At 42.5% G+C, this 21,472-nt stretch overlaps 1 protein-coding gene across 1 annotated transcript in view; it reads left to right on the top strand.

Moving 5' to 3' along the window:
• The window catches only part of ZNF532 (zinc finger protein 532), a 107,671-nt gene that overhangs the window by 64,398 nt on the left and 21,801 nt on the right, over positions 1-21,472 (top strand). Inside the window, exons 5-7 of the mRNA XM_024754922.1 lie at positions 3,008-3,184; positions 10,310-10,472; positions 14,364-14,645. Of these exons, the coding sequence (XP_024610690.1) occupies positions 3,008-3,184; positions 10,310-10,472; positions 14,364-14,645 (622 nt within the window). The remainder of the gene's footprint in view (positions 1-3,007; positions 3,185-10,309; positions 10,473-14,363; positions 14,646-21,472) is intronic.

Genomic DNA, 21,472 nt, shown 5'->3' with positions numbered 1-21,472 from the left:
TTTTTTTTGCGGTACGCGGGCCTCTCACTGTCGTGGCCTTTCCCGTTGCGGAGCACAGGCTCCGGACGCACAGGCTCAGAGGCCATGGCTTACGGGCCCAGCCGCTCCGTGGCATGTGAGATCTTCCCGGACCGGGGCACAAACCCGTGTCCCCTGCATCAGCAGGCGGACTCTCAACTACTGCGCCACCAGGGAAGCTCTATTCCTGGTATCTTTTCTAAATTAAAACAAAAGCTCTGCCGGCAAGCTAAAAGTAATTAACTCAACTTGGAAAAGACCATCCCTTGCTTTTCTTTTCTTTTTTTTCCCCCCTCATTCACAGAGTTGCTTAAATTTGGCACTTTGAATTTTTACTAAAATTTCTGTGTTTAGTATAGACTTTTCTTCTTGCATTTGAGAGGTTACAAGAGCTATAAAAAACACTATGTTTGTACATTCTGAAGTTTAGTTCATGTTTACCTCTTTAGGTAATAGAACAGAATTCGACCTGAGTTTTTTTTCCTGTTGTTTCAAATAATGGTCCAGTCTACTACTTGTCTGGGGTTTAGCAGCCCCTTGACCTTGTACATTTTCCCCTCCTTCTTTGGCTTTACAGTTTTTCCAATTAAAAAACTTTTTTATTTCATTTTTAGCCGAGGAGCATCTCTAGCATGGCTCCCAGCCTGACTTTGTCAGGATCCCAGCCTCTTCTTGGTTTGGTGCCTTGTTTACTCTCTTCCTGATCATATACTGCATCTCCCACATATTGAGGGGGTCATTTCTAGCTTCTGGTTGATTTGGTAAAAGTCATTTATCTCTCTGAATTTTTCTGCTTCTTGAGCCACTAGATCTGCATCTAGGAAGGGGAAATTATAGGATTGTATACTGTAAAAATTTTTTTTTTAAACTTAATTGGTACCCAGAACACACAGGGCTTCAGCTATATTAAATATTTATTAATAGACTGGGTTTTTAGTAACATTAGGATGCTGTATGAACCCTTCAAATTCTCCTTCTATTTTTCTGTCTTATTTGTGTTCCATCTTGGCCTCTTTTCTTCCACTTGTAGGCAGATATTTTACAACTTTCTTTCAAGTTCTTTTAAATTTTTCTCCTTTCTTTCCTCACATTAAGGGGAGGGGGGCTTTCCCTCGGCCTCCATGAGGCTCTTCGGACCAAGCCTTAGCCACCTCCTTTATCAGCTTGTAGGTTCTCTAACCTCTTGCTTGTTTTCTTAGAGATTAAATCTTCCTCTCCAGGCGACTTCAGAGAAACAGCCCTTCCTTGGTGTTTTGCCCTTTGAATACACCTTTCTACTCTTGATGGGGAAAATACTTTATGATTCACGAATGTAGCAGATTCTTTTGTTTAATAGTTAGTAACCCATCTGTTTTTGTTTTGTGTTATCTTCCTCTTTCATAGGAATTACTGGGTTCTAGGGTTGGGAAGGACTAAAAAATTATCTATTCCAACTCTTCTCATTTAACAAATGAGAGACCAGCCCAGAGAGGATCAGTAACCTGTTCAAGAAAACCCAGGTTCTAGTTAACTCAGAATTGTTGCAGTGTGCTTGGGTGGCTTTATTGCCTAAAACAGTAGGTCCAGTAGATCGGACAGAGGAGAGCATTCTGTATTTATTCTCCTATATTCAGTGCTTTTAACGTGTATGCTGCCGTACGTCATTTAAAATGCTAAGGCATTAATTGTGATGTTTATGAAATGCCCGCAAAGCTTAACATGGCAGGCTTTATAGAGCACATGCAATTTAGAGTGTGTCACTCCTGTACGACTCTGGAAGCTGCTCCTTGAATTTGGAGGGAGGTTCTAAGAACAGAAGTGTCATAGGTGTCAGCGCCATCGAGCGCTGCCCCTGGAAGGCAGCCCCAACTGCAGTCTTCCTCCCCCAGGTCAGCCCTCACATTCACACCCAGGACACGTCTGCCGGGTGTGTGAAAGGTCTGCCCCTGCAGACCCTCGAGGGCTGACAGAGAGACCACTCTCAAATAATTTTCAGGTGTGAACAAAGAAGGACGACTAGGTGATAGATGGGTAGACTGTTAAGGGGTGCTGGGCGTCCTTGTGTGAGAAAGGTGAGGCTGGGGGGAAGTGTCTCCAAGTTCTAAAGTTTGTTTGTTTTTTTTTTTGGCGGTACACGGGCCTCTCACTGTTGTGGCCGCGCAGGCTCAGTGGCCATGGCTCACTGGCCCAGCCGCTCCGCGGCATGTGGGATCTTCCCAGACCGGGGCACGAACCCGTGTCCCCTGAGGCGGACTCTCAACCACTGCGCCACCAGGGAAGCCCTAAAGTTTGTTTCTGTAGGACTAGATTTGAGTGAGGAGTGAGCTAATCATCAAATTATTAGAAATTCAAGAAGAGGTTAGATAGAGAGGCAATTTACATAGGGAGGTTGGTTTTTCAGACGGTTTATCTTTCACATCATTTGTTAAACAAATGTAAGTGTACGTAAATTGAATTTCCAGGAGACAAACACACTAGGTGGTTGACCTTCTCTGTAGCCTCCAGGAACGTTCAGTGCCTCCGTGTGGTCAGGACACAGTGGCTGTGGCTTTGGAGCCAGTACTCATTCATTCCTCTGGGTCTCTCTATCGATGGCATATAGGATTAGATAGCAAAGCTTTCTTCCATTGGGGATGGGTGGGAACCTCAGAATCCAGCGTGCAGGGGTCCTCTCAAAGCCAGCAGTCGTAGGGTCTTGCTGTGCTGCTGGCCTTGACATGGCCCCATGGTCCATTGGTCTCACCACAGCCTGGCGTCTGGATGTTCATTCTTAGAAACTTGAAAGATGCTCAAAGAATAGTCCATTGGAGTTTTATTTTTCTTCTTCATGATCTTCCTTCTCAAATATATAAAAATAATTTGATCTGTTACAAACAGAAAAAACCCACACGCTTAAAAAAGCTATTAAGAACCTTAAAGCGTTATTTGTTCATTTTACCCAGTTTTACCCAGTTAAGTTATACATGTTTAGTGGTCTCGTGCTAACGACTGTGTGTTTATTTTCTAACAGATGTGTGCATTGCAATGTTGTGTACTCTGATGTGGCCGCACTGAAGTCTCACATTCAAGGTTCTCACTGTGAAGTCTTCTACAAGTGTCCTATTTGTCCAATGGCGTTTAAGTCTGCCCCAAGTACACATTCTCATGCCTACACGCAGCATCCCGGCATCAAGATAGGAGAGCCAAAGTAAGTCATGCTGCCTTTCGCCTTTTACCCCACTCCTTTATTAGTAATTTAGAAGAGGTGGTAGTTCTGTGGGATATAATTTAAGATATGAAAAATTATGCCACTCTTCAGATTTTGATGCTCTACGAAGTATAGCTCATAACTCCCTAAACCTTTCCGTACTGTCCAGGGGGAACTCTTTGCCCTAAAATGTCACTTACTATTTATGCTCTTGTCATCAGTTTCTGCTAAACAAGTGAATGTTTATCACTTTTGTTCTTTTTCTTAAGATGATTTTGTTCTTTTTCTTAAGGTGATTTTAATAGGTTCTTGGAAGACTGTAAAAAACTGTCCTCTTTCAATTTTCATTGTTTCTTAAACACTTTTCACAGTAACATTTATAAGATGAAGTCTACTTAAGACACTAGTTCCTGCATTTAACTTCATAGCCGATGTAAATCCTTGATTAGTAAAAAGTGAATTTCATTTTTTGCTTGATTTCGCTCTTAATTTTGTCAGTGTTTGCCTCATTGAGTTTGTGTTTCAGCAGGCAGTTACGGGCTGCCCGCCTGCAGTGGTGGCCAGCTTCGCAAAGACGAGGCAGTGAGGGCGCTGGGGTCAGAATCCTGCTGCCACCCACCAGCTGAGTGACCTTGGGCCGGCACTGACCCCTGTAAAGTGAGGGTCATGCTTCTGTCCCCGGGTTTGTGTGAGGATTTTTGTGTGAGGATAAAGCAGGGTGAGGTCTTTAAAATGCATGGCACGTGGCCCCTCTCTCTGGCACACGGAGAGCCCGTAGCCTCGGCACCTTCCCTGCTTCCTTGGTCCCTGGATGTGCACACAGCCCTGGATCAGATGCCCGGCCTGATGTTCACTTTCTTCCTGTGTTGTTTGCGGCAGTGTGGAATTTGATAATTATGTGAGGCTAGATTTGCTGCCTCAAACCTATTGGTGTGTTTTGTCTAAAACTCTATAATCAAGGAAGCATTGGGGGAAGATATGTGGATATGCCATATTATGTATGTCTGGCTTTCATGTAACATTTAGTTTGGGGGAAATGTCATTGGCTAAACACGATAGAAGTGACTCTGTTTACTAAAAAAACTATGAGAAAATGGAATTTTATTCTAATAGGACCTTCACTCTGATCTTTGTAGATCTTCAAAATGAAGCACATTACAAATTAGGGGATCCACATACGACTTGGTGTCTTGACTCCAAAGACAGACATTAGTGAAACGTCAGTTAAACAGCCTTCAGTGTTCCTGGTCATCAGCCTTTCGGACAATAGCATAGTCTGCCCTACCCCCTACTCTCTCCCCCAACAACCCCCCGGTGAATATAGTTTTTGACTTGGTTTTTTTATTCAAGTAAATAAAACTTTATTCACTGGAATGTGCATGAAATCTGGAACAGTAGTTGTTACCTGGGAATACAGCATAGCAAACAATTAAAGTAAACTAAAACAATATTCCTCAAATTTGAGAATGTATAGGAAAAAAATCATTCCAGTATTTTCTTTAAAACTTTTCTCTACTACAGTGGTTTTTTTAACAGGTGCAAGCCCAAAGATAGGCATTAACGATTGAGTCTTAAACTATAAAACTAAAACAAATTTACAAGTAAAACACAACAAAACTCCCAGACCAGTGAGCACAGCTAACAGCATTAATTCAGGGTAATGAGTCAAGACCTCACTACAGCAGCAGATGCTGCTCCGCGGGCCCTGTGCTCGTCACCCTGTACTACAGGTGCCGCCTTTCCCTATGCACACTCTATAAAGCCTGGCTCCCTGTGCCATGCTGGGAGCTGCTTGGCCTACATTTGACCCAGAAGCTTTCGTTCGACATTAGATCTCTGTTCTGTTAAAATTATAGCCCCACGTAAATAAGTAGCTCCCACACCAGTAGGACATCAGGCATGAAATCTCCCAGCAGTCTTTGGTTAGCTGGTTTTATGCAAATGATTCAAAATTATGCAGATGATTTACGTTAATTTTTAAAGATCAATATAAAAATCCCACCTCCCGTTTCCTTTAGAGAATATATGGAAGTCTGAAAATACACCCATGAAGAGTCCCAGCACCTCAACTTGAAAAGCACAACATAAGATTTTTATTTCACAGATGTTTATGTAGTGATTATTATGTGCAGGTACCATTCCAGTGCTTTGTTTTCCAGTGTGTGGTCAGGCATGTTTCCCTGCTGTGTCAAAGGGAACTTTGAACACCCTTTAATCTTTTCTGGGTAATTTAAGATCATTTTGAATGTCCACTACTAGATTTTATGGTGATACAGTCTTGTGACTGTTTTTATATCTTCCTCGACGTCTGATTAACCAGCTGTTCCTTTGGGTGCTTTTCCCTTCCTTCCATTTGCCTCTTCTAAATGTATATAAATAGAGCAGTGAGGACTTCAAAGTGAAGAATTGTATGAGACGGAGTTGTTCTTTTTTTTGTTTCATTTTGTTTTTTTAAAGAGTCTGAGTGCCCTCATCCATGACACTCCTGGGTCTCCTATCATGAGTGCTCAGCTGATTGCTATGTGATTGAATATGGCCCCTGAATCCAGATTATTTGCTCTGCCATTTACTGGCAAGTTGTTTAATTTTTTATGTCTCAGTTTCTTTTCTTTTCTTTCTTCCCTTTTTTTAAAAAAAGATTTATTTATTTGGTTGCGCCAGGTAGGCTCCTTAGTTGCGGCTCGCCATTTCCTTAGTTGTGGCGAGCATGCTCCTCAGTTGTGGCATGTGAACTCTTAGTTGCGACACATGGGATCTAGTTCCCTGACCAGGGATCCAACCCAGGCCCCCTGCATTGGGAGTGCAGAGACTTAACCACTGCGCCACCAGGGAAGTCCCAAGAGTTGGAGTTTTGGAGCAAGTTCCTAAGAAATAAAACGGTACAAAACTACAGTAGCGGCGTGGTGGAGGACTTTGATTCAGACGAAGCTGAATTTAAAGCACGGCCCTGGGATTTACACAGCATCAAGCAGATTCTCTAATCTCTGAGCCCGTGTCCCAGCTGTGAGGGGGCAGTGGTGCAGATTCACCTAATGGAGGTGTGGGGACGTGTCCTACTCGGACGGTGCCTTGTACCTGGCTGTACTCACTCAGTGGTGATGGAGGCAGTTGGCAGCAATTCTGAGCTTAGAATCCTTTACTCATGTGTTTTTACATTTGTTTCAAGGGTAGCACTCTGTCCTGACTGAGGGTGGGTTTTTGGATTTACTTTTTCCTTTCCACCTCCTATTTTCCTTCCCCTACCTTCCATCCCCTGCCTCCCCACCCCTGCAGATGTTTTTCAGCCACCTCCTCCCTCCTTTGTTCTAGTCCAGTTATCCTGCCATTCACTCAGTCTTGCAGTTGGGTCAAGTCAAACTTTTAGGTTCATCTTTCAAAATGCCTCCCCTGTATCCAGCCACACTGTCCCCGGCATGCTGTGCCTGTGTAGACTCCACCTTTGTGCGCACTGGTCTCCCTGTCTTTTTTCTAATTTATTTATTTATTTTGGGCTACGTTGGGTCTTCATTGCTGCACGTGGGCTTTCTCTGGTTGCGTCGAGCTGGGGCTACTCTTCGTTGCAGTGAGCGGGCTTCTCCTTGCAGTGGCTTCTCTTGTTGCGGAGCATGGGCTCTAGGTGCGCAGGCTCAGCAGTTGTGGCTCGCGGGCTCTAGAGCGCAGGCTCAGTAGTTGTGGCGCACAGGCTTAGTAGCCCCGCAGCATGTGGGATCTTCCCGGACCAGGGCTCGAACCCTTCTCCCCTGCCTCGACAGGCAGATTGTTAACCACTGCACCACCAGGGAAGTCCTGGTCTCCTTGTCTTGAACAGAAGCCCTCCCTCCTCTCTGCCTGCCAGTCGCCCTGTGGTTCTTTCCTGCACTGTAGCAATAGTTGGAGAGTCTGCTCTGTGGTCACGGCCTATCACTATGTCTGTGAAGTTCGTGGTACCCTTATTTGGACTTTTCTTTTTTGACATTAGCACCAGATTTTAATTTTTTTTTCCCCCCCGGTACGCGGGCCTCTCACTGTTGTGGCCTCTCCCATTGCGGAGCCCAGGCTCCGGACGCACAGGCTCAGTGGCCATGGCTCACGGGCCCAGCCGCTCCGCGGCATGTGGGATCTTCCCGGACCGGGGCACAAACCCGTGTCCCCCGCATCGACAGGCGGACTCTCAACCACTGCGCCACCAGGGAAGCCCCCAGTTTTTAATTTTTTAATCGTTTCTATCTTACAGAAAAGTTGAAAGAGCACTGTGGAGAACTCGTGCGTCCCCTTCACCCATATCCCCCAGTTGTTAGCATTTCTGACATTTGTTTCATCCTTTCATTTTCTTCTTTCTGTATCTCTCCCTGTCTCCTATTTAGGAATAATGGGGCATCATGACATAAATATTTGAGTGTGTTCTGCCTCTCCTCCCCAAAAGGACACTCATGTATATCATTACTACCATCTAGCCTCCCACCCAGGAACCAGCGTGGATTACGTTACCAACCAGTCATAGATCCCATGAAAATTTCTCCAGTTGTTGAGATATTGTCTTTTTTTTCCCTTTCTTTCTGGTACAAAATCTAGTCCAGGAGCACACTTTGCGTTTAATTGTCCTGTCCCATCAGCGTGCTTCCATCTGGAGCAGTTGCTCAGTCTTTCCCCCTCATCCAGCGGAGGATACCGGTCTTGTGTTCTGAGGATGACCCTCCTTCCCGGCCCGGCCCCGCTTTCTCATAGTTGGACTCAGGATACATACTCAGGCAGGAATCTCCTCATCAAATCCCATCGAGGATGCTCACTGCCTACCTGTCCTTCTAGGGATGTTACTCTCCATCATCTAGTCCAGTTGGCAGCGGCCAGATTTCTGTACTGTGAGCTCACCATTTCCCCTTGGTTTTTTTTTTTTTAAGGATAGCTAATTAAAAAAAATTTTTTTTTATTTGGCTGCATCGGGTCTTAGTTGTGGCATGTGGGATCTTCCTTGTGGTATGTGGGATCTTTTGTTGCGGCACGTGGGCTCTTTGTTGCAGCGCGAGGGCTTAGCTGCTCCGCGGCATGTGGGATCTTAGTTCCCGGACCAGGGATCGAACCCGCGTCCCCTGCATTGGAAGGAGGATTCTTAACCACTGGACCACCAGGGAAGTCCCTCCCCCTGGTTATTTGTTAGTGGTTTGTAGGGTGTATTCCAGTATTACACCAAAAACCTGTTCCTCAGAAAAATGCTGAAGTAAATAGATTATGTCCTGTCTTAGACTTTCTTTGCAGTTCAGTAGAAGGCAACAAAGCAAAACAAATAAAACCTGAAAGGAATGTAGCATGAAATAAACAAGCCGTGCCCTTTTTCATGAAAGAGTTATTTCTGAAAGTGTAAGAATAGAGTCCTGAGAAGATACTTAGCCTAGCTAGTAAGTCTTAGTACTTTTCTTGAGGCTATTCTGCTAATTACAGAAAAATTAGGAAATATAAGCAAGCAAAACAATAAAAAATTGCCATCCAGCAGAGATGATGATAGTTATATACCATCTGTTTCTTTTCTATACCCTTTAAACAAATGTGGTCGTATCCCGCATACTGTCTTGTTACCTGTTTTTTAATTTGCATGAAGATCATTCCATGTCATTGGTATATGTCCGCATCATAATTTAAAAAAATTCATGTGTTATTGTTCTTATTTAACTACTTATATTACTAGACGTTTGGGTTATTTCCAGCTCTAAGCTATTTCAGACAGTGAGGAGATGCACGTCTTCGTCGCATCTGGTAGACTTAAGGGTGACACATCATTAATGTACCACCTTTGGGCTGAATGATGAAATCCTGTAAACCTTGTCTGATCTTAAAAAAAAAAAACCCTTTTTCCCATCAAGGGTGCTTGTGCTCTGTGCCAGGGTAACTGACATGTCAGGACCTTCTAAAAACACGTCACTCACGCCAATTAAATTTATAAATTTCATGTGGAAAAAGAGAAAACAAGTTAAATCTATAATTTTCAGGTATAGAAATAGAGAGTGAGGTCCAAAGGTACGTGAGAAGTGGTCTCTTAAGAAGACCCTACGAGGAGACAAGTGGTCTCAAGAAGAAAGCCATTCCTTTTTTTCAGCTTTTCTGGAGAAATAGCAAACAGCCTCAGCTCTTTCTTTCTCATGTGGCTCACACCTTTGGTCAGTGTTTCTCTGCCATTTTCCTAAGCTGCTCTTTGGGATTCTTTGTTATGGTGATCCTGGTTTTTCAGAGGAAACACAGGTGTCCCTAGGGCCTCCCTTAAGGCCCAGGACGACCCTGTTGGGAAAGGGTGACCTCCTGTGGGCAGACGCGCTCACCAGTGACTCAGCAAATCCCTGGGGGCAAAGGTTGGCAGCGGGGAGGACTCTCTCCTGACGGCCAGAGGAAAGTGTGGATGGATAAAGGAATTATGTCCAGAAGGTTCAGAGCTGCTGAGTTAACTTCAGGAGGCTGCTTGCTAGTAACATATTAGGTAGGGAAGTGGTTTGTAGTGGTTAGTGAGTGTTTTAAACCATTTAGAGCACAGTAGACACTCAGGTGTTGAAGCAGCATTTGATTTGTGGATTTTCTTGTATGCATCTTTATTTTCATGCATAATTGCTTCCTGGTGCAGGGCTTTCATTGTTAAGAACAGGTACAGAAATAGTGATGTTCAAGTGTAAAATTGCTACTAACTCTGAAAGAAAACCTGGAACAAGTAACAGTGTGTTCAGGCATCCAAGATGTGTGGGCCTGCTTAGTTCATCAGTCAAATTCTCTCAAGTTAGGGTACCACCATCAGGCTGTGTTGCTTGTCTGATCTTTAAAAATATTAAAAAAAAAAAAAAAAATCAAGGATGCTTTTGCTCTGTGTTAAAGTAGCTTACGAGTAACGACCTTGTAAAAACGTGTCAGTTGTAGATCTGTGGGTAGTACAATGATTTCTAAGCAAATGTGGTCCAGTGCCTCTATACCCAAAATGTTAAGTTGAGCTGCACTCCAGTGATGCCAGCTGCCTTCGAAAGTTTGTTTCAAAGCTAAACTGCTCTATTCTTTTTATTGTGTGTGTTTGTTCTTGCTGCTTCTGCCTCCTGAATTCTTGGATGTGAAGTAGTGGTTCCTTTGGCCTGAGGGATGAGGGCTGACTGACATTTCCCTGCACCTCTTCTGTTTTAGAATAATATATAAGTGTTCCATGTGTGACACTGTATTTACCCTGCAAACCCTGCTGTATCGCCACTTTGACCAACACATCGAAAACCAGAAGGTGTCTGTTTTCAAGTGTCCAGACTGTTCTCTCTTGTACGCACAGAAGCAACTCATGATGGACCATATCAAGGTGTGTGCGCATCTCTTAACGTCCTTTAAATGAACCGCAGATCCATTCATTGGTCATAAATCAAGGCTGAGCTTCAGATTACGGTAAAGCATGTGCTCTGTCGAAGGAAGGGATGGACGCTGGTCGTTGGTAATGAGCAGTTTACAACATGCTGTCATCACGAGTTCACTTAACTGAGGGATGCTTTTTATTCCCGAGCCCTGGTCTGCATACCATGAAAAATCAAAGCAAAGTAACAAATGCATGCCCTGACTTTAAAAGAATAATCAAGCTTTAGGGTTTTTTTTCCCCCCCATATGTGAAAATGAAGGCTGTGAAGTTTACTTTTTTGAGAACTTGGTGTTATATAGGATTTAGAAATAGACAGGGACTCTGATGAATTATGTTAATTTGTATAAATACTGGTGTGTTTAGAAAAATGAAGATTTTCCCTTGAAATTACTTAAGCAGTTAAGTTTGCATTATAATTGATGCCCTGGATCTTGTAGTCTTTTTTTTTTTTAATCAAGTTTCCATGTAAACTGACAGTGAAATGTCCAGGATACAGCACAGTATCTGGCACCTGCTGGGTGTTCAGTTAATGAAATAAATAAATGTCCAGTTTGGACGACCCACTCTCCAGTCCCCAAAAGGGGCACCTAAATCTCTTTATAGCCTTTTAAGCTCACTAAGGACAGAGCTTAGTCCTAGCCTCTTAACTGTCCACTGTGAGAGGTTAAGCAGTTTGATTCCTGTGTCATTAGGAGATAATATCCATTGGCTCTCAGAGATTAAAGTGACTTCCTTTTTAAAAAGAGAAACAACAGACCCAGTATTACATAAACGCAATCTCTCTTTCTCTTAGTTTTTCTGTTTTTAAATGTGTTATACAGAAAAGGTCAGTTTAAAGAGCAAACCAAGTCCCTAAATTATTCTAACCTCATGTTAGTTAAATGAATGGACTCTTAATTCTTGAAAGTTCCCGTGTTGAACGTATATGAGCATAACTGCCTAAAACCTCTCAGAGAGGCCACTCACTAGAAGCCAGGTGAAGGTAGTGACGGCGTGGCATTACTAGGACGAATAAAATGCATGGGAGAAGTGTTTCCTCATTCTCACTTTAAGTACAATAAAATCCTCTTAAGATGTTTTAAAGATTCTTACTAAAATTACAAAATTATCTTGACAATAAATATTTAATGAATGGTCGGGAGAAACTACATACTGCTAATAAAAACACAGGGACATTGGAATCAGACCCAGATATTTTACATGTACGATATGCGGGTTGGGTGGGGTGCGAGGAAAAGAAGAAAAGTTGCTTCTTAAGAGGCTTTTAAAGTATTTGCTTTCTGGAGCTCATGTTACATCTGGAAGTGGGGTCATCCGACTTTGTGGTTAGGGTCTTCCTTGTGTTAATACTGAATTTGGAGGAATACAAGGTTCCAAGAAATAGAGACTGAAGAAGACTGCTAAAACCCTGTGGCCCCAAGGAGGAGAGAATTGTTTTTATTCATCTGAACCTTCACGAGACTCCATGGTACAAAAACAGTGGGAACGCTCACTTATGTTCTTATTTCAAGTATGTTCTGTATGTTCGAAAATATCATCCTGCCTTTATGTGTTTGGGGCTGGGTAAGGATAAAGATAGTTTTAGGGGCACCCTGTTTTTGTTTTTTACATGTATGTATATATCTAGCTTGTGAATTTATTTACATTGTCTAATACCAGCGCTGTTCAGTTTTTCATGAGGAAGAAATTAAGAGAAAGGAGCCCAGGAACCCTGTTTCTCTACATACATATTTATTTAGAGGTAGACTTTTATTTGCCCAATTTAATCCAATTTGTATAATTTCTTTCTTCCACCACAGTGTGGACTTATTCACTGTGTGGGACCCCTGTGCTCCATGTTGGCATCTACATTTAAAGTAAACCTTCAAGTTATAGTCATTCAGGGTTTTTTTTGTTTGTTTTTTTGTGTGTGTGGTACGCGGGCCTCTCACTGTTGTGGCCTCTCCCGTTGTGGAGCACAGGCTCCGGACGCGCAGGCTCAGCGGCCATGGCTCACGGGCCCAGCCACTCCGCGGCACGTGGGATCTTCCCGGACCTGGGCGCGAACCCGTGTCCCCTGCATCGGCAGGCGGACTCTCAACCACTGCGCCACCAGGGAAGCCCCATTCAGGTTTTTTATTGTTGCAGGAGCTAAGGAAGCATTAATTCCAGAAGAATTAAGTTGTATTTCTTTTATTTAAAAACGACATTCATCCTTAAAAAATAATTTTATTTTTACTTAAAATACAAAAACAAAATGAATAAATCAGAAATTCTCATTTTTGCACACATTCCATTGCTCTGTGGTCACAGCGGCACTTTTTTGCCGCCTTTCTGGAGTTTCTATAGCATAAGCCTATCTTAGAATACTTTGATACTTTACCCTCTCTTCAACTTTTTAGTTAGTAAAAGTGCATTTGCCTAGAACCTTATGAAAAGTATATCAGAAGATTTGGGGTTTGTTTTCTTTGGGTTTTAAGTGGTTAAAAATGTAAAAATTTGGCTTCTGTTTTGAAAAGGACCATTTAAACACAGAGGCCTCTGCACTGCATGGTGGAAAAGAAGCAAATGCACAGTTTTTGGTGTCAAGTAATGACATCTCTCCCCAGATTTTCTCTTTGCAAAGGCACATTAGACATTCAGCCCAGGCCCTTTTCACAGCCCAGTTTAACGATTGTCTGGGGAGACCTATAACCTCTGCTCATGAGGAAATTATAGAAGCCCCATTTTTCCCGCTGGGGTGAGACAGTATTGAAGAAGGTTGGTTAATTCTTGGTACAATTTAGAGAAGAGCCTGCCTTGAGAAAGTATGCTGGTGAGTTCGCCAGAGGAACAGCTTCTTACCTGAATACTCAGAGTAGGGAGCTGAGGTCTGTGCCAGTGTGAGTCTCTGTGGCCCAGGGCTAGCCGTGCTAACACGAGTTAGGACGTGTCCTGTTGTCTTTCTGAAGATTCAGGAACTCGGAGGACCCTGAGACAGCCCCATCCAGAGATGAATTGTAAATTGAAGCACAGACATATTTGCTTGCTTTCTCTTTTTGGACTCCAGGCTTCTAGAACACAAACAAAACAAAAACCAAAGTGAGGTCTTCAGGATCAAATTGCACTAGTTTTACGCCAGTGGAATTTGAAATCCTGTGAGTTTAAGTTGAGGCTATGGAGGCTACTATGTTAATGATAATAAACAGGCAATTTAGAAAGGCTTTTTGAGTATCTACTGTGTATAGTTCACATGTCTGGGTGCTATCAGTAAGAAGGGGTGGATTGGGATAGGGGTAGAGATTAAAATTACCAAAAATCCCCCCAGCAAAAACCCAAACTGTAAGAAGTATTTCAAGAATGTGAAAGACATTCAAGGGAGGGAGAAAGGTTTGCTATTAACACATTGGTCTCAGGTGTTTGTTAAAGTTGGTTAGCTAAGGGTTTTGAACCCCTACCAGTATATTAGCCTATTTAAACATTTTTGGGTAGATGTGAAAGTAAAATGTTCTTCACCAGAAGTGGTCTGTGGTAGAGAGGACTCACTCTGGTACATTGGGGGTTGACAGAGTGCCAGGAATGATTTGGACTCAATACAGAAGTCTTTCTTTTCAAATTTTAAAATGGCACAAGCAAATAAGCTTTTAAAAATTACTTGGAACAAGAAATGCATAACTTAGAGCAACTGTAAAAGTTAATACTCCTTTATTTCTTTTTATGTGTATATCTTGCTTAGGTTTTCATCTTGCTATATTAAGAAATATTTCTGAGTGAAAATAAAATCGTACTGAAATGTCTATAATGTAGTAAGATAGTCCACATGTGCTTTCTTTTAGTGGTGTGACTTGTGAAAGATATCTTTTTTTTTTTTTTATAACATAGTCTATGCATGGAACATTGAAAAGTATTGAAGGGCCTCCAAACTTGGGTATAAACTTGCCTTTGAGCATTAAGCCTACAACTCAAAATTCAGCAAATCAAAACAAAGAGGACACCAGATCCGTGAACGGGAAAGAGAAATTGGAAAAGAAATCCCCATCACCCGTGAAAAAATCTTTGGAACCCAAGAAAGTGGCCAGTCCTGGGTGGACGTGTTGGGAGTGTGACCGGTTATTCACGCAAAGAGATGTTTACATTTCCCACGTGAGGAAGGAGCATGGGAAGGTAAGTGACGAGTGAAATCCTCCCTGTCGGTGTAAGGAGGACACTCCAAGACGTGGGTGCTCGCTTGGCTCTGCCGGTAATTACTAGGATGACATCTAAAATCACTCATTATCTCTGAGCCTCAGTTTCTTAATCTATAAAATGGACTCTCTGGGATTTCCCTGGTGTTCCAGTGGTTAAGACTTCGCACTTCCATTGCAGGGGGCACAGGTTCGATCCCTGATGGGGGAGCTAAGATCCCACATGCCGCGTGCCGTGGCCGAAAGAATTTTTAAAAAAAGGACTCTCCAAGTCCTTATAATCTTGTGTGATTTTGCTGATAACGCCTTCACTTGTGCTCCCCGGGGCCAGCAGGGAGTTATCCACCACAGCCGTGTTTATAGCTGAGGAAACGGAGAACCATGATAAACCAAGGTTAAAAACATTTGAATTTGCCTGTTCGCTCTATGACAAACAAAGGAGAAAGGAGGAGAGAAAGAAAGTGGGTGTTTTGAAAACTGTTTGTAACATTTGTCTGACTTCTGTGATTCTCTCCTGAGTTTGGTGATAGGAGGAGGACCTCAGCCATAAACCATCCAGGAGAAGCTCTGTAACTCAAAATCTCTGAAAAATCTGAGTGTGCATACTTTTTCTTTTAAAATAATAAGTATACATCTCTAACTATTACGGATTTTTTTTAATGCCCGTTATTAGACTTAATAAATTAACTAGCAAGATTATTTTTTAATATTACTCTCATTGTCTCAAAGTTGGTTTGTTCCAGTTAGGATCCAAAGAGTCTGCTTTGCATTTGGTTGTTGTATAACTTAAATCTCTTATTCTCTAGCATTCCTTCTTCCATTTTGTTTTCTTTTTTAATGTGCTGTATATGTTGGAAAAATTGGGTTATCTGTCTTGTAGTTGTCCCTCACATTTCTGGACTTAGGTAATTGCTTCCTTTTGACATTGTTTGTTTCTCTTTATCCCATAATTCCTAGAAATTGGATTAGATTCAGGTTGAATTTTTTAGATGGGAATATGTCATCATTGCTGTATTTCTGTTTCACGTCCTGAGGCACCTAATACCAGCTTGTCCTACTTTTGGTTCGGATGACACTGTACTTTTAAAGAAACCATCTTATTGCTTTAATTTAAGCCAATAAAACCAAATAGTTATTCTTGGGGAACCTGTGTAAAAAGTGCATAAGAATTGGTTTGTGATTAGTATATACTAGATCCTTGAAAAGTCTGTTTCTATAGCATTTACGAATTAATTAAAAGCATTACTTTTGTATTCTAACTTATGCTGTTTATTTGAGGTACTCATGAAGCTGGCATGTTTGGCCTTCCTGCCATCCAAACAATGTAAACTTGCCTTTGAGCGTTGATCACAATGATCACAGATGGCAAAAAGATGGTTTTTTTATTATATTTTGTCTAGCTACACTTAATTCAGTATCTCCTCATGTAAGAATTAGTTACTTAGAGAATATAAATGGCTCTAGCAGCAAGCACATAGCTCATTTAACTGTCTCAACCTTAGGCTCCCCTCATGGGCTGTAGCAGCTTAGAATATTCGTGCTAAATATTTGGTAGTTCTTTTGCAGCAATACTTAATAAACCTAGTATATAAATACACGACCTGTAGTTCTTTCAGAGCCCAGTGTGATGATTCTAGGAAAAGTCTTCTTTTCTTGGCATCCAAACTGGATTTAACAAATGTTGAAACAAGAGCAGACGGTAATAATTATCTGGTAGTCCGAACCCTTCATTTCTTATACATTTGAGATTTCTGTAACCAACTTGGAACCTTTCAGAATTATTTTCTTTCCTTTTTTTAAAAAAATATCTTTATCTTGCACGTCTGACAATTATTGGGTCTAGAATATAACATGAAGAGACAGCTCGTTGAAAGAGTTGGTGGGATGAAATGTCACACCTTCCTGCGGGACCACAGCCGGCCGTGCGCGCATGCGCGCCGTCACGCGGTGTGAGCCCTGACGTTCGGGGCGCCGCTCGTCACCGAGGAAATGTTTAGCTTAGCAGGATTTTAGGATTAGCTTTGAAGAAGTTGAGACTCTCTGCCTTTTGGAGTGAGGCACATCAGATTAGATTACAGCTTCAATTCTGTTCACTCGGGCCTCCTGAAAGAACCAAAGGGAGGTGGGGAGGGAAGGAAAGACACGTCTTTCTAAGCTGTTTTGAAATGAAAAGAGTGTTGAACTTGAGTCAGAAACCAAAGTGCGAGTTCTCTGCGCTGAGTCAGACTGGGCCCTCTGCTTCCACACCCCACCTACAGACATCCTTGTGTCTGTTCCCACTCTTTCCTTCTTCCCTCCTGTCCCCAAACCTCAGATCTCCTGTCCCCTTATTTTCTCTCTCCTGCCTTCGGACAGCCAGCAGGCATCCTGCCGTCCGCACATTTCCACCCCCTGTGCTCCTCAGCTGACCACTGCGGGCTCCGTCACCAGACCCGCCTCACTCGTGACCTCCTTGTCGAGGCAGGTGGTCATTTCTCCGTCTGTACGTCCCTGACCCACTGCAGTATTTCACCCGACTGACAGTTCTTCCTAAAAGCATTTTCTACTCTTAAGTGTGGAACAGTACACTCTCTCCTGCGTTTTCTCCTGGTAATTCTCTCTCTGGGAAGTTTCAGGTATCCTCACAGCTTCACTTCTTATATATATCAATATATGTGCAGATAACTTCCAAATCTCTGTTTATAGCTTTGGTTTCTTGCCTGTATTCCAGTGCCTGAAATCCAGCCACTTATCAAGTGTTTCAGCTTCTTGTATCATTTACAGAAGCTTTAAGCCGGTTCAACAAGGAACTTGAACTATTCTCAAATATAAAATCAGAAAGATGAGCTTGTCAGTATTATTAATCCAGTGATCTCATCCAAGCTGTGAGCCTTCTCCCAGATAAATGTACAAATACACAGAATTTTATATACAATTTTCGGGGCTCACGTACCTCCTGAGATACTCTCTTGGTTGCTCTAGGGGTGTCCTAGGGACCTCAAATTAGGATCCCCTCAATGAGATAGTGTCTGAGGTCACTCTTACAGATCAAATAAATCTAGAATTTAAGGCACCTGATAGTAAATAAAAAAGTGAAAGTTGTCTGTACTTGTTCCTATCTTGAGAATTACTCAGTGATCTATGATAACTGTAGCCATTTTCTCATTTGCTGCCAGGTACCCCTGCCCATCAAGGGACCATTATTAACTTTTAAATAGAAAGATCCTAAAGCAGATTTGCATTTACTGAATTCTGGGACTCAGATGCCATCAAAATGGACCTTATGAGACTTTCTGAGGTTCTCTCGGGGCATAGATGTGGTCCAGTTCTGTGTCTGGAAATTGGGAGGAGCCTGGGCTTTCAGAGCCTGACAGACTTGGGTTTGAATTCTTTCTCTGGCCTTACGGAGCCCAACCATTTCAGAGAACAGGTTGTCGAGTAGCTTGGTTCTGAGCACCAGGAAAAAGAATGTGGTGAATCCTAACTACAGGTAGTTCCAGGTAAGTTTTATTTTCTTCCGTTTACCAGGGTACTTGGTGGTAGTGGAGTAACACCAGAGATGGAGAGTAAGTGGGTTTTGCACAACCTCTGACAGAGTCACTCAGTACTGCTTTGTGTAGGATCGCACAAAAGGGCCTGATGAGACGTTGAGTTTATAGCTGGCTCACCATTCATTGCTCTGTTGGAGAGAAAGCTTCCATTTTGGATCAGATATTACCCAATATTACTATCAATGACTTTTGACTGTAGGGAAAGAAACGGGGGCGGGGATTTCCCAAGGTAAATCTTAACCAGTAAACACAGACGTTTCATTTAGGTTTTAAGAAATCGAGCACCCTGATATCATGTGGAGAAGATAGGGTTTAGTTATCTTACATGAAAAAACATTCCACCTTTGTCTGCCCATCTTAAGACCACCATCCTTTGTGGCTGCAGAGATAGCATTCACATCAGGGAAGTGAATGCCCTTTGATTTGGCACTGTAATCTAGCTGGTGGCTCTCCAAACTTGACTGTGCATCTGAATCCCCGGGGGGAGGGCTGGTTAAAATCTTTATTTCTGGGTTCCATCCCCCCCACAGTTTCTGATGCAGTAGGTCTGAGATGGAGCCTGATAACTTGCAGCTCTGATAGGTCTCCACTCTGAGAACCGTTGGTGTACCCTAGGTAGCAGTAAAGGCCCTGGAGCCCATCGATTTGTATGAGAAATGCTTATTTCTTGCCCATGCAGAGTTTGTTACAGGTGTGAGCAGTTCTCTGGGGCAGCTTTCCTTCCAGTGACTCAGCGATCAAGACTGTTTCTTTCACCCCCATCATCTCAACATAGGTGCCCCTGCAGTAGGGAAAAAAGACTAGAGAATCACATGCCCTTATATTCTGGCTGTGACATGCAACACATACCATTGGCCAGTACAGGTCATGTGACCAGATCCACTGGCAGTGTAGTCTTCACTGTGCCCCGGCTGGGGGGCCGGGGAGGGGGAAACGACAGGCAACGTTTACCATGCCCAGTGCGGTGGCTACGGCATTGGAAGTGGTGTGCCCAGGTTCTCATGGCACTGACTGAAGGTGGGTATTGACACTAGCACTTAGGAGGGTAACCGGAAGGGTGAGGGTCTGGAAACAATGTAAGGAGGAAGAGAAGTTGGAGTCTGAGGGAGCTTTGATAGCTGTCTTTAGATACCTGTATCCTCCATAGAAGGACCAGTGCATGATTAATTACAGGGGAGCTAGAGCCTTGTGGGTGAAATACCTACCTACTTGTCATGGGCAGGTAGATTCAGGCAGCAGCCAAGTGACCACCTGTAAAGGGATGGAATAGAAAGGATGCCTTTCAGACTCACACCGGGATTAAATGAAAGCATCTGTAGTAATACACGCAGTGGTGGCCTAGCTACCAGGAAGTAGGCATCTGTATGCGATCATAGTCTAAAAGTCATTCCATCCGTCTGCAAAAAGCATTTCTTCTTACAGTTGATCTGATTTGTAAATTGCAGCAGACCTTGCAGAACAAAGTCACTGTGACCCCCAGTGGAACTGAGTCCAACAGAGTGACCGCGCATTAGAATCACCTGGAACACTAGAATCCCAGCACCCATGTGCTCCCCAGGCCAATTTCCTGGGTGATGCTGGGGATGGGACCTGGCATTGGCGTTTTAAGCCAGGTGATTCTGGTGTGTAGACAGGGTCAAGAGCAGATATCACCAGGGACCTGCTGTGGCCCTCGCTCATCTGACTGAAGCACACACCTTTGCTGGTTTATGGTGCAGGGGAGGCTGGTCCCAAGTGCATTTGTTTACGAGACTCCACCTAATGCTCACTGTTGCGGGTGAATGCAGGTGACACGACTCATGGAAAGTTCAACGTTAGTGAGTAGATGAGCAGCTGGGCCTAGAGTCTCACTATTCAGTGCCTAATTGGAAACTATTCCAGGATGTCTTACTGTTTCTGTTTCTAATGAGTTTGTAAACCCTTTAAAAAAAAGTCCAGAGATCTCATCGCCTCCTTTTTTGGTACTGGTTGCCCGTGACCTGGAATACTTGATATGATTTCGTCTCTTCTGTTGTGAAATAACACTTTCAGCATACTCAGAGATGCAGGTGAAAAGGGGGCAATGGCAGAAATGGAAAATGGGAGAATGAAACGATGAGAGTGTCTGGGAGATTAGCAGAGCTATTGATGTCATTTGCCTTTGTAAATGATGGTGAGTTTCCTGTGTGTGTGTACGTTTGTGTGTGTGTTTATGTATGTATTTTTTTAAAGCACCCATCCGACCTGGATCCTAGCCATGCTTATAAAATATATGATAGGGCATACTTTTTTCCCTTAATCTTTCTGAAACACTTTTAGAGAAAATTATGTAATAAAATGTTACATCTCCTTTTTGTTTCTGTCTTCCTGCTTTACTGTGGTGGTGATTATTAGTTAAGAGTATGAAAATATTGTTTGCAATTAACTGTTTGCCGTTAATTGCCAGATGGTTTCACTTTCATTCTTTTAGCCTTAGTTAGAGTTCATCCTGTTGTCATTATGCCTGTGTTACTTAGGAATACGAAAAGGCCTTTAATTAATGTGACTGTAAGAAGAGGAATAGGTTTTTATCCTGAAACTCAGTCTTTTAGCTGTGGTGGTGTTAACTCTGCCAAAATTATACTACCCTGGCAAGAGGTGAAAAAAATCAGTTTCTCATATCTTTTTGGCTTAGAACTTATTTGTGATTGCTCAAGGTCTCAGGAGAAGTGTATTTAAGTCACTTGTGTATTCTGCACTACTCCTGGTCAGTTGTTGCTGAAGGATGGTTTCCCACTTGATTGTATGTTTCGCATCAGATTTGAGCCCAAGGGTTGAAAGTCACATAAGTTAGAGTTTGTATATTAATGCTTTGTGCAAGAAATGTACATCATTGCTGGTTTCAGGAGACTTATTTTTAATTTTGGCCACTGAAATTGATATTTTATTAATATATTTATTCTTTTATTATAATTTAATTATAATTTTAATATGTAAAAATTTAGAATATATTTTAATTATATATTTTACTATATAATTTAAATTATACGTTTATTATAATTTTAGTATATTTTATTCTATTACATAGTTTATTAGTATAATTTATATGGTTTTATGAAAGTCTTCTATGTGATTCAAAAACTTTAAATGTAAAAATGTCAAAGTTTTTAGTTCCAAGCATATTAAGACACACCTATTGATGATGTTGGTGAGTTGTGCTGATTTGGAAGGTGGGGTGATGAGATGACAGGGGTTGAGGACTTGCTGCCTGTGTGGCATGCACCGTTTTAATAAGTAGTGCCCTTGTCCTTGACGCGGG

This window comes from Neophocaena asiaeorientalis, unplaced genomic scaffold (assembly GCF_003031525.2).
Source record: "Neophocaena asiaeorientalis asiaeorientalis breed wild unplaced genomic scaffold, Neophocaena_asiaeorientalis_V1.1 scaffold124, whole genome shotgun sequence".
In the NCBI taxonomy this organism is placed as follows: Eukaryota; Metazoa; Chordata; class Mammalia; order Artiodactyla; family Phocoenidae; genus Neophocaena; species Neophocaena asiaeorientalis.
The sequence above is the reverse complement of the archived record's forward strand: the minus strand, read 5'-3'. Positions and strand labels throughout refer to the sequence as shown.